At 35.5% G+C, this 13,377-nt stretch overlaps 1 protein-coding gene across 9 annotated transcripts in view; it reads right to left on the bottom strand.

The window, feature by feature from the left end:
- LOC120781719 (voltage-dependent L-type calcium channel subunit beta-2) overlaps positions 1–13,377 on the bottom strand; it is a 616,781-nt gene that overhangs the window by 224,381 nt on the left and 379,023 nt on the right. For all 9 annotated transcript variants that reach the window (XM_040113958.1, XM_040113956.1, XM_040113952.1 and 6 more), the window contains one exon: positions 6,793–6,960. In XM_040113958.1, coding sequence (XP_039969892.1) covers positions 6,793–6,960 — 168 coding nt within the window. The remainder of the gene's footprint in view (positions 1–6,792; positions 6,961–13,377) is intronic.

The raw sequence follows: 13,377 nt of genomic DNA, 5'->3' as shown, positions 1-13,377 counted from the left end.
TTATCGAGGTTCAGCGTTATTTGGAAGAGGAAATAATTGCTCAAAATGCGGACCCCTTCAAATGGTGGCAGCACAACAAATATAAATATCTTTATCTGTCTCCCATAACTCGGATAAAATTAGGATGTTTAGCGTAATCGGTTCCCTGCGAGCGGTTTTTTTTTTTTCAAGCTAATAGTGAAGAGTTTTTTCAGTTTTGATTATAAAATTTATATTTAATGTATATTTGAGCTAATTTTTTACTTGTTCTTACTTAACTATATACTTATATTAATATTATTTTCAATCTAAAGAGTGAAAAAACTGTTTATTTTTGAAAATCAAATAATTTTTTCCATTTTAGATTTGAACATATGCGATTTGAAATAAAGAGTATATTTTTAATTTGAAAACTTAGTTTCATGATATTTAATTTAATAAAATATTAATATTAATTAGTATTAATAAATAAAAAATACATGTTGATTGAATTTTGCTGAATATACAAATTATTAATTTTAAATTTATGGAAAATTAAAGGATTACATTAAAATTAATTCCTTTTATTTCAGATAATATATTTTTATCTTGGCTTTATTGCAGGTTAGAACTACTTAACATATCTATGTTATAAGGAAAAGTAGAGATCGCAATAGCAATAAAAAATCACTATGATTTAAAAATCGAAATCGCTCTTTTCACTGAAAGTAAAAAATCGTTACTTCGCTTATCACTACTTCCCACACATCACATCAATCAATGGATTTATTGAGAGAACACTTCGGTGAGCAGATAATTTTAGGTTTTTGGCCGGTCGATTGGCCACCAAGATCGTGTGATATCGTACCGTTAGACTTTTTCCTGTGTGGGTATTTATTAAAGGAAAACAAGTAACTACAAAGTGCGTTCCAAAGTAAACAGGACTTACAAAACAAACAGAACAAATGGGCTTTTCGGCTAAATCAATTTATTTTATTCAAAATCTCTTTCTGCTTCAATCGGTTTAATGATGTACTTCGAATGTTGAATTCTGACCAATTTTTGGTTGTCAGTCAATTTGTGCGGAACAAACCGTGCACACGCCTTCCGTAAGCCCAAATGTTGGGTCAAAATGCGATAAATCGATCTTTTGGAGATGTTCAATTCCATTTCCATGAATTTCAATGATGATTTCGGCTGATTTTTGATGAATTCACGCACAGTTTCAATGGAAATTCCGGTGATCACGGATTTTTATTGGCGATCAATATGTCGTCATTTATGTCCTCACGACCACTTTGAAAACGTTTAAACCACTCGTGCACTCTGCTACGGTATAGCCAATCATCGCCATAAACTTGTTTCATCAATTGAAACGTTTCGGTAAAAGTTTTACCAATTTTAAAACAAAATTTAATGTTGGCTCTTTATTCGAAGCTCATTTTCGCACCGTTAACACAAACATACTGACACTTAAAACGCAACATCTTCACTTCCAATTAATGAAATGTCATGAAATATATAGATAATATAATATATAGATGGCGCCGCCAGCGATAGATTCAAAAAGCCCTGTTTACTTTGGAACCTACCTTGTAGATATAATAGTTTTTGTTATTCTAACAAACTTTATTTACGTATTAATGGGTTACCGCAAAACATGGATGGAGTTTGTTTAGTATTTGGTCTTAAATCGGAATTCAGTACTTTGATACTGTTACAAATCTCTAAATTTGAAATTTTGAATTAAAAGCAATTTTTATGACTTAAGGCGATTTTAGAATTCAATGTTCGACAGTCACAATAAGCGTTCAATTGAAAACGAAGAGATCTAATAAGCTGTCACTTTTCGTTATTTAGAGATGTATGTATGTATAAAAATAGACATGCCATAGACATAACAGATATTAAATTACTATAGAATGATTTTTATCTCTTTATGTTAAAAGTCAATATAATTCATAAATACCAAAATTATATTTCAAGTCATAAGCATGCGTTCAAACTGCATATAAGAATCATTTGAAAATTTTATTACTTCAAAAAAAAAAAAAAGAAAAAAAACTAACAACACAGAGCTAATGCGGAAGAACACAAATTTTCGTAGAATAGACAGGCAAAGGAAAAAGTGCAATGGCTCAGTAATCAGTCGATGAATATTATACCATGGATATCCCAAAGGACTGATGCCATTACCGTGCCAGCCGACTTTTTCGGCTTTTTACTCTTAAGGACTGATTTATAAAATGCATGTCGATTAGACTTCAGTGTGAAATGATGGAGCCATGATTCTAGTGTCACACACTGACGTAAAAATTCGGTTTAATTTCGATTAGAGAACTCTCAAATACTCCCCAGAATCAGCAATTCGTTGTTTTGATCAGTGTTCGCTTCGTTAGGGTGTATACTGCCTGTATTGTCCTCGGTGCTCATTTCGCCTCTTTCCAACTTTGAATCACAATAGTTACGAAATTGAATGTCAGTTTATTCAAAATTACAAACAAGAAGTTTTTAGTTTTGTTACCTGCTATGTAGCTATCCTGTGATAAATTTGAGACAATAGTTTGTGACTAAAAACTAGAGACTGTATTGTTAATAGTAACTTGTCGCAAATTGAGAACTTACTTCTAATCTTTTAAATTGTAACTAGAGACTGCTTACTGGGATCGAATCGTTACATCCGTGCACGGATCGGCAAACATACGAAAGAAAATTACGTGATACGTCAATCGTATGCGGTGACTGGCGTTATGACATATGATAGCAAACGGATCGTAATGTATTTTCAATTAACAATAGTTTTTAAATTCCACATTGCTTTGGATCGTATTTTTAGGTCACAATAGATCTGGAACTGTCAAAACTGTTGCGAAATTTTCAATAAACTAACAAAAGCTAATTAAATATCAAAATGGATCCAACTTTGTTTTTTTTATATGAGCTCTAGTGAAGTGCGGAGATAGCTAAGAGATTGTAGCAATTACGCAGGTATAAAAAAATAAAATTATGAATCCTAATTAACAAAATTTTCTTTGTAGATGTATCGTTGAACAAAGCATTGGAATCTTAAAAAGACGGTGGGGAATTTTAGGATATGGCAAGACAGGAAGGTATCACCCCACAAAAGTGGAAGATTTGCTAACGTTTGTGTGGCATTACATAAAATCTGCATAAAATATACAATAGGTTACGACCCTCAAAATTGCGATTCTTATCACACACAAGAAATGGACACCGGGGTAGCGAACCGCCTCAATGCAATCGACCAAACGATAAGAGACCAAATAATGTATTCTTTAATAAATTTAATTCAAAAATGTATATGTCCTTTACCTTGTAAATAATTTTATTTTTAATGTCAACTAAAATACAAAAATTTTGTTCATATAAATAAATTTTTAATTTTTAATGAGATATTCCATTCATTAGTTTCTTATTTATGTTCTTTATTACTAAAAATTATAAAAAACATTAAATTTAAAAAAATTTGCTCATATTTTCATAAATTTGTCTATTACGATTGGTAATTTGTGGATACGGATATCATATCATCATGCCAGATTACGATAGAAGCGTTACGATCACGATATACAAAATATAGGCTTTTACATGACGAGTGATACGTTCACGGATGTAACGATTCGACCCCTGAATTGGGCTATTAATATCATATCCCTGATGTCATCGGATGCTATCTTCAAATTTATGTTTTCTACAACAAATCAATACAATAAATTTAGTATCTTCGGTTAAGTTTATGTCTGATATGTACGTACATATGTATATCTCTTTTAATGAACACTTTAATATAGTTTTCTATGAGGGGAAGTAAAATTCGTTTGCAAAATTTTTTAAAATGAAGTTTTGCCAAAAGTATTTGCGAACCAGCAAAATTACTTTTTCTTCACATTCCAATAATGTACTTCTTCTTCTTCTTAATTGGCGTAGAAACCGCTTACGCGATTATAGCCGAGTTAACAACAACGCGCCAGTCGTTTCTTCTTTTCGCTACGTGGCGCCAATTGGATATTCTAAGCGAAGCTAGGTCCTTCTCCACTTGGTCCTTCCAACGAAGTGGAGGTCTTCCTCTTCCTCTGCATCCCCCGGCGGGTACTGCGTCGAATATTTTCAGAGCTGGAGTGTTTTCGTCCATCCGGACAACATGACCTAGCCAGCGTAGCCGCTGTCTCTTAATTCGCTGAACTATGTCAATGTCGTCATATATCTCGTACAGCTTTTTGTTCCATCGAATGCGATATTCGCCGTGGCCAACGCGCAAAGGACCATAAATCTTTCGCAGAACTTTTCTCTCGAAAACTCGCAACGTCGATTCATCAGTTGTTGACATCGTCCAAGACTCTGCACCATACAGCAGGACGGGAATTATGAGTGACTTATAGAGTTTGGTTTTTGTTTGTCGAGACAGGACTTTGCTTCTCAATTGCCTACTCAGTCCGAAGTAGCACCTGTTGGCAAGAGTTATCCTGCGTTGGATTTCTAGGCTGACATTGTTGGTGGTGTTTACGCTGGTTCCAAGATAAACCAAATTATCTACGACTTCAAAGTTATGACTGTCAACAGTGACGTGAGTGCCAAGTCGCGAGTGCGACGACTGTTTGTTTGATGACAGGAGATATTTCGTCTTGCCCTCGTTCACTGCCAGACCCATTTTCTGTGCTTCCTTGTCCAGCCTGGAGAAAGCAGAACTAACGGCGCGGGTGTTGAGGCCGATGATATCAATATCATCGGCATACGCCAGCAGCTGTACAGGTTGTGTTATTTCGTAGGGTGTTTCCTTTTCCGAAAAAATATTATTCCGTAATGTAAAATTTTTTTCTTAGTTTTTTTCATGATTTTGTGGTTAAAAAAACATGTTTTTATATGTACTATATATACATGTTTTAAATATAATCGTGCATTCCTATGTAAAAAATTGCAAGAGGAATTATCGTCGATAAACAAACTTCAATTGTAGTGTGCAATTAACGAATGCTTTATCTTTCAATTAATGATAATGAGGAACTTTCTTAAATACCTTTTTTAGCACATTCTGTTAGGGATCATTAGGCAGAATAAACCTAGTCTCTAAAAAAATAAACAAAGGCTATTTGCTTTAAATAATCACAACACAAAAATTCAAGAAGTAAAGTTCTATGTTTATGTTATACTAGTACCCAATATTAAATAAAAATATTTGGTTAGTTGGTGACAGGTTTTCTTATTTTATGTGAATCATAATGGTACCGTACTTCAGTTCTACTAAATAGCAGAGAAATATAATAGATTTATCGTTATAGAATGATATACATTGTTACAACATTTTGTAAAGCATTACTAAAATTAATATGTGGTCAGCAATAGTACATTGTGAAAAAAACACCCTGAAATTGTATTTAAATGATATTTAAAAAAAAGTATTTTGATAAGTGGTTAGGACTGTCCATAATTACTGTGCCCAATATGTGCGCGATTTGTCAACCTGTTTGTTTATAGCAAGTAGTGCGTTGCGATTTTTACAATGGATAAAAATATCGAACAAGGAAATTGTTTGAAAATATTAAAAAAAAAAAAAACAAGAAAAAACGTTAACTTCGGTTGCACCGAAGCTAAATACCCTTCACGGGTGCATTTCTGTTAGTAACTATGTGTTCAGTTTGTACGGAAGCTATATGCTATAGTCTACCGATCTGATCAATTTCTTCGGAGATTACATTGTTGCTTTAGGAAATAATATATACCAAATTTTGTGAATATATCTTGTCAAATGTGAAAGTTGTCCATACAAGAACTTGATTCCGATCGTTCAGTTTGTATGGCAGCTATATGCTATAGTCAACCGATCTGAACATTTTCTTCGAAGATTACATTGTTGCTTTAGAAAATAATATATACCAAATTTCGTGAATATATCTTGTCAAATGTGAAAGTTGTCCATACAAGAACTTGATACCGATCGTTCAGTTTGTATGGCAGCTATATGCTATAGTTAACCGATCTGATCAATTTCTTCGGAGATTACATTGTTGCTTTAGGAAATAATATATACCAGCTATATGGCAGCTATATGTTATAGTGGTCCGATATAGGCCGTTCCGACAAATGAGCAGCTTCATGAAAAGAAAATGACGTTTGCAAAATTTCAAAACGATATCTTAAAAAATGAGGGACTAGTTCGTATATATGCAGACAGACAGACGGACGGACAGACAGACGGACATGGCTAAATCGACTCAGCTCGACACTTTATAGGGTCTTCCACGATTCCTTCTGGGTGTTACAAACTTCGTGACAAACTTAATATACCCTGTTCAGGGTATAAACAAGTGAAGGATATGTGCTTGAAAATCGTCAAGCAAGTGTTAGCGAGATAGCAACAGAGCGCGATATCTCTTGCGAGTCCGTACGAATGATTTTGAGGGATATTTTGGGTATGAAACTCGTTCTTGCTCCACTTGATATAGCTAAACTTTTTTCAAAAATAATACGGTTGTGACCGAATTTAAAGCCAAATACGCTCCAAAAAGTGCTTATGAAAAGTGTTTCGAGGACTGACAAAATCGTTGGCATAAGTGTATTACATTTGGTGGGAATTACTTTGAAGGCGACAAAATAAATATTGATGAATAATTAAATATTTTGCGTTTATATTTCCTTGTTTCTATATACATCAATATCCTCAGCCCAGTTCAGTTTAAATCCACTATGTTTACACTTTAAATAGTCTACGTAACATTGTATGCCATTATGAAACAACCCATTTTTAATATGTACAAGGAAAAGATAAGATAAATAAAATGTTTATATCTACGCTTTTAAGAATTTTAAAATACTTACCTCTAGGTATTCAGCAATATGCTCACATGCATCCTCCAGTTGATTTTCGTCAAGTATCACATCAAACATCTCTGAGGGACACTGCGCTAGTTTTTCAGCAGCAACCATTTGAACTGAAAGATTTTTAGCTTGAGATTTTCCCCTTGATTTAATCAACCTTTGTAGAACCTAAAAGAAAATTTTAGTTGTATACGGGATTGTATCGAACGCAACACAATAGTATTAAGCATTTCGCATCATCTCTTAAAAATAATGTGATGTTTTAATATGTATACAGAATTTCTTAGCCTATTTTTGAAAAACTTTAAACATATCCAACTTTTCTAAGGTAATTCTGCATTTGTCAGCTCCTACTCAAATTTGCAAATTTTTTAATTCAAACACTTTGGATTAAAATTTAAATTTTTTGTTCATGATGTTGGGAGCAAAAATGATATCTTAATTTTTTAGTTCCGATGTTGGGATTAAAAACTTAAAAATATATGTGGAATATTATTTTTCTTTTTCAATCCGGAATGTGGGATTAAATATTTTTTTACCCAATATTTGAGATTAAATATTAAAAAAGTAACTTAAATCTTAAAATTTGAATTTTCTAATCCCAACATGTACAAGTTGTCTGACATTATGAAAAAAGTATACGCTAAGTTAGTCATACGCCCGAATTGTTCAGCCTTAGATTTGCAGTTACATGAATTTAAATAAACTCAATTTGTTTTTCAATTTTTAATCCCAATGTTGGGAAATAAAGAACTAGCTTTTGAGTTTATTAAAATTCAAGTATCTGCAAATCTAAGACTGACCAATTCAACAACTTGTACACATAGTATATATACATACATATGTATGTACATATAGTATATATACATATGTACATATATGCACATCGAATGCCACCGGTGTTGCCGTTATTTTCAAAGATAATGTAGATAACTTACTTATCTAAGAGCGTATACGAAGGCCGTGGAGAATTGACTCGGCGCTTGTGCAAGAGGCCATCACTTCGCTCTATGATCACTTGGAAAGTTCCAAGAAGATACCAACTTTCGAGCCAAATTTTGTTCAGCGATGAGGCCTTTTTCTGGCTCAATAGGTATGGAAACAAGCAAAATTGCCGCATTTGAAACGAAGAGCAACCTGAGGAGTCAAGAGTTGCCATTTCATCCAGAAAAAACCACGGTATGGTGTGATTTATGGGACGGTGGAGCCCACGGTCCATATTTCTTCAAAAAAGAAGCAGGTGAGAACGTAACCGTCAATTGCGACCGTTATCGTGGCATGGTAAGCGACTATTAAAAGCCTGAAATTGAAGCTCGTGAGCTCGGCGTCACTGTTCATTGGGGGCGGTTTTACGTGGCGGATCCCAAAAACTGCGCACCACTCTGCGTAGGGGATGTTTCGTTTTCTCAGTTTAACTCGCCTTCGCGAGATGGGATAGACATCGAGAGTTGAACGAGGGAAGTGAGACACATTTGCAGATAATAAAAGAGAGAGGCCGAAATGCGTGAATACGAAGAGCTTGACAAGCTGGCCGACAGGGGTAATGTTCCAAAATTCTATGAAAAGGTGAGGCGACTAACAAAAGGTTTCAAGACCGGAGCTTACTCTTGTAGAACTTCCAAAGGTTATCTAGTAATAGATGCTCAGAGCATACTAAAATTGTGGAGGGAACATTTCTCCAGCCTGCTGAACAGCAGTGAAAGTATAACGTCAGGAGAATGCGAACCCGATTCACCAATCAATGACGATGAAGCAGACGTTCCATTGCCCGGCCATGAAGAAGTTCGAATGGCAATTACCCGTCTGTAGAACGACAAAGCGGCGGGGGCCAATGGATTACTGCCCGAGCTATTCAAACACGCCGGCGAAGAACTGCAAAGGTTAAGTCTTGATACAATGTTTTATTCCTGTATTAGTGTTTCCTGTTTATAAAAACAAAATTTTAAAAACCAATTTTAGAATTGTGAACTCATTGTCTCATGTAATTACGAAGAACAGTGACAACGAAAAAAAGCATATAAATCTTAAGGTTCTGAATAAAATTGTTTTTAATATATATTGGAATACTCAACTGGGTAAATAATTTATTATATCCACTTTGGTAACTAGAATGGCCTAGACCAAATCTAGGTTCACGGCCAGATGCAACCAGTGGAGCATCTGCAGTTTGTCCTCTCTGCACCTGGGCCTATCGGCCCTACAATCTTCTTCGAAAGATATTTTGATTTATAGCAAACAATGACCGAACGTCCACCAAATTTGGTGACAGGAGTATGTTATGCACAGAAATATGTTTTGTATGAATTCAATGTAGACCAAATAGCACACTTTTCACTTCAGTTTTAATGTTAATAATTAAACTTTATAAGAAATTCAATCGACACTGACTTAACACTAGAAAAATATATGAATATATATTCAAAATAATAAATGATAGCTGAACCGTTTTTAAATACCTGTAAAAAATCAACAACCTGGTAAATAATTTGGGTTTAAATCAAGGTTTGAATTTGCACACGCATGCTCTGCACGCAAATATGCTTGAAAGAATTTTTATTTTTGAAATTTTCCAGGAGTGTTTTTTTTGTTTTTATTTTCGAATTTGGCGTGAGACATTGCTGGGTAAATATGTGCAACAATAGTCAACCAACGGAATATACCAGCCAAAATTTAAATACCAACTTTGCTTATTTTTTAAATATTGCCATTTAATGGCACATACGATAAATTCGTGAGCAAAGTTTTGGGCATGTGGTGATGCATTTACGCATAAAAAGTAGATTTTCATTTATAAAACAAAGGTTCTTTTTATAAGTTTAGCTTTATACACCAATTTTTTATTTTATAAAATGAATTAGTAGCAAAAAGAGAGGATGGAGTCATGTGTAGTAGGGAGGGGAAGCCCTTTGATCACCATTCACATGGGAGTGGCCAGAAACAGTTCTTTTACATATGGCTCAAGCAGCTCACAACTTCCGTTCTTTGGCCAAGTATCCTCTGGGTAGCCAAGAAACATCCGTTTGAGGGCGATCAAAAGTGAGAAGGCGAACCATCTTCCTAAGGATTGTGATCTGGGTTTGAGACCCGACACGTAAAATATGCCCCAATGAAAACTTATCTACGGCCTCGAATGAGAATTTGACAGCACGAAAAGGATTTGTCTTTATGTCGCGATGTCTGAATTTGGTATCTCTGCAAAACCAATACGGCTGTTCAGACGAGGTGACACCCTTTCGTTTGACGTCTTTAACCTACTTCTGAAGAAAATATCTTATATAAGGCACCGTCTTCTATAAGAATGTACAGCTGCTGGTGTATGCTGATGATATTGATATCATTGGCCTTAACAACCGCGCCGTTATATCTTCTTTCTCCAGAATGGATAAAGCAGCGAAGCAAATGGGTCTGACAGTGAACGAAGACAAGACGAAAAATCGCCTGTCATCAAACAAACAGTCGTCGCATTCGCGACTAGGCACCCACGTCACTGTTGACAGTCATAACATTGAAGTTGTAGATAATTTCGTCTATCTTGGAACCAGTATCAACAACAACGGCAGCCTCTCTCTTGCTGATAGTTGCTTCTTCCGACTAAGTAGGTAATTGAGAAGTAAAGTCATCTCTCGACGAACAAAAACAAAACTTCCCGTCCTGCTATATGGTGCAGAGGCATGGACGGTGACAACATCTGATGAGTCGACGTTACGAATTTTAGAGAGAAAGGTTCTGCGAAAGATTTATGGTCTTTTGCGAATTGGCCACGGCGAATATCGCATTCGTTGATGAGCTGTATAAGATATACGACGATATTGACATAGTTCAGCGAATTAAAAGACAGCGGCTACGCTGGCTATGTAATGTCGTCCGAATTAACGAAAACACTTCAGCTCTGAAAGTATTGGACGGCGTACCCGCCGGGAAGCATAATTTCCACTTCTTTGGAAGGTAGAGGTGGAGAAAGCTCTTGCTTCGCTTGGAATCTCCAATTGGCGCCACCTTGCGAAAAGAAGAAACGACTGGCGCGCTGTTGTTAACTCGATTATAACGGCGTAAGCAGTTCCGATTGGTCAGCAAGATCGTGATTCCTTGGAAATATGTACGTAAAAATTAAAGTCCATGCGGGCAATCTCGCTTCGATTCAGGTCTTGGAACAAAAATCACGTGTGTCATTCGCCAGTTACTAGTCGAAATGACATTTGAAAGAGATTATTTTCAAATTGTAAATGCCAAAGAACGTTCTTTTGAAAGATAATAAACATTCCCCAATTAATTTGAGGTTTTTGTGCTCTTTTATAAAAAAAAAGTAGGGAACATGGAAATGTATCACCCTTTAATAATAAATATACCTTTAATACAATGTTCGCACCGTCATTGAAAACATTTCGAAAACACATTTGTATGTTGTGTCTAAGTCGTTCGGACCGACAATGTGTGTTTTCGATGAGTTTTCACTGACAACTATCAATAGCGGCATTCTCTTACTCTTGCAAGATTGCACGATGACACAAAATGCAAAAATCCTATACCGAAATATGCAAGGCCAAGAGAGCACCCATTGCAGAATCTAGTGATATATAACGGCACAAAAATAAACATATATGGTTATATTTCCCAATATAAGAATTTGCATATTTATAGCCATTGCAAATAATTTTCTGCGTGTGTTTGTTGTTGTGCCGTTGCACCAAGAGGAAAATTCTGCAATTTCTGCACAGTGCAAGGTTTTGCAAGAGCAAGAGAAAGAGAATCCCCCTAATATGAGAATATCAAGCGACAGCTGTTTTTGTTTATGGAATGTAAACAAATATCAAGTGACAATTTAGGGCCGGCAAGATATGACTTCCAAAAACATCGATTAAACTAGAGCAGGCACCGATTATAATGAGTGGAATGTAAGTTTTCAAGTAGTTTTCAGCGAAAACTGTGTTTTCGTTTGACAGATTTTACATGGACGAAAACACAAGTTTTCGTGCGAAAACCAGTTTTTCCCACGGAAACATGTTTTCGTTGTCGGTCCGAACATAGTATAACACAAACGGCAGGAGATTTAAGCATCACAAAATTAAGATTAATGTTTTTAAGGAAACAACTACGTCTAAGAAATCATACTTGTGAGTGCTTGCAGCGAGATTGTTATTGATCACTAACCTGACTTTCTATTATGAGGAAAAAATAATAAGACTTTGCTCATAACTTTAAAATTATTAATTTCTTCTCCAAAATCTAGGCCGGCTCCCTCAAAGTAATTCTTCTCGGCCTCAATACAATTGTGCCAACGTTTTTTCCAATCCTCGAAACAGTTGTTAAAGTCAGTGGCGATTCAGGTTTAGTGTCTTCAATTGACTCAAAGCAGTTTCCCCGGAGCGGTCTTCTGAGTTTAGTGTATACCTAGAAGTCACTCGAAGCTAAATCAAGTGAATGCGGTAGTTACAGCACGACATAGGTTGAAAATTTGGCGAGAAACTTACGAAGAATCGATGTTGAGTGCGACGTTGCATTATCGCATTAACCAATAGTTGTCGGTCCAAAATTCCGGTCTGTTTTTAAGAACAGCTTAGCGCAAACGACACATAACACTCAAACAGTATTCCTTGTTGACAGGTTGGCCAGTCGGAAGGAATTCGGAGCTCACCACTCCTCGATAATCGAAGAAAACTGTCAACATAACCTTCCTATTTGCCCTGCTTTGGCGTGGTTCTTTCGACGTCGGCTCACCATTCCCACGATTTTGGTCAACGCGCCGGTTTTTTTTTCGGAAAAATTGAGAGATTTTGGAACAAATCGGAGTTGCACTTTTCTTGGACCCAAAATATTTTTCAAACTGGATTTCACTGATCCTTTCGGTAATGCTACGATCAAAGGCCTCTGACTGTTAAGTCGTTACTAAAACACCAAGTTTTTTATTTTGTTGACATATTGATCATCAGTTGATGTTGATGGCCGACCTGGACGTCGTTCGTCATCAATAAACACTAATCATTATTGTTTAATCCAAGCAAATTCCTTTTCTGTATTACACCCACAAATTACATAGAGTAATAGAGGTGTAATGCAGAGGAATATCAACCGCCGCAACTTCACTCAACAGTCGAGAGAGGGGACAAGCAGAGTCAACAAGGAAAAAAAACACAACACAATCAACTCAACCAGAAATACGGGATAAAAGGAATTTTAATCCACAGCAGTTTATCCTATTTACAAATATACTAACCCACAAAATAAAACAATTACCAATATTGGTCACATACACACACCCATATTTATATAAACGCAATTATATATTAAATTAGAAGTTTATAACGATCACACTAAACGAAGTATTTTTCTTTGAACGGAATCGGTCCCTTTACGTCGACATACCCCGGCAATTATTTTGACGTGACATTTGGCACAGATGTCACTGCACTTTTCGTGCGAAGTTTCAATAAAAAAGTCATAATACTTTTTGCCCACAGTAATATAACAAAGATTGGAATATTCTATTGTCACATTAGAACAAAGGTCTTCCCCATAAAATTATTTATAGCAACCGTCCTAAAACTCTGACATGATTTAACTAAATTTATATTTACATACACATGCTAT

Source organism: Bactrocera tryoni, unplaced genomic scaffold (genome assembly GCF_016617805.1).
Source record: "Bactrocera tryoni isolate S06 unplaced genomic scaffold, CSIRO_BtryS06_freeze2 scaffold_7, whole genome shotgun sequence".
NCBI classification, from domain to species: domain Eukaryota; kingdom Metazoa; phylum Arthropoda; class Insecta; order Diptera; family Tephritidae; genus Bactrocera; species Bactrocera tryoni.
The sequence above is the reverse complement of the archived record's forward strand: the minus strand, read 5'-3'. Positions and strand labels throughout refer to the sequence as shown.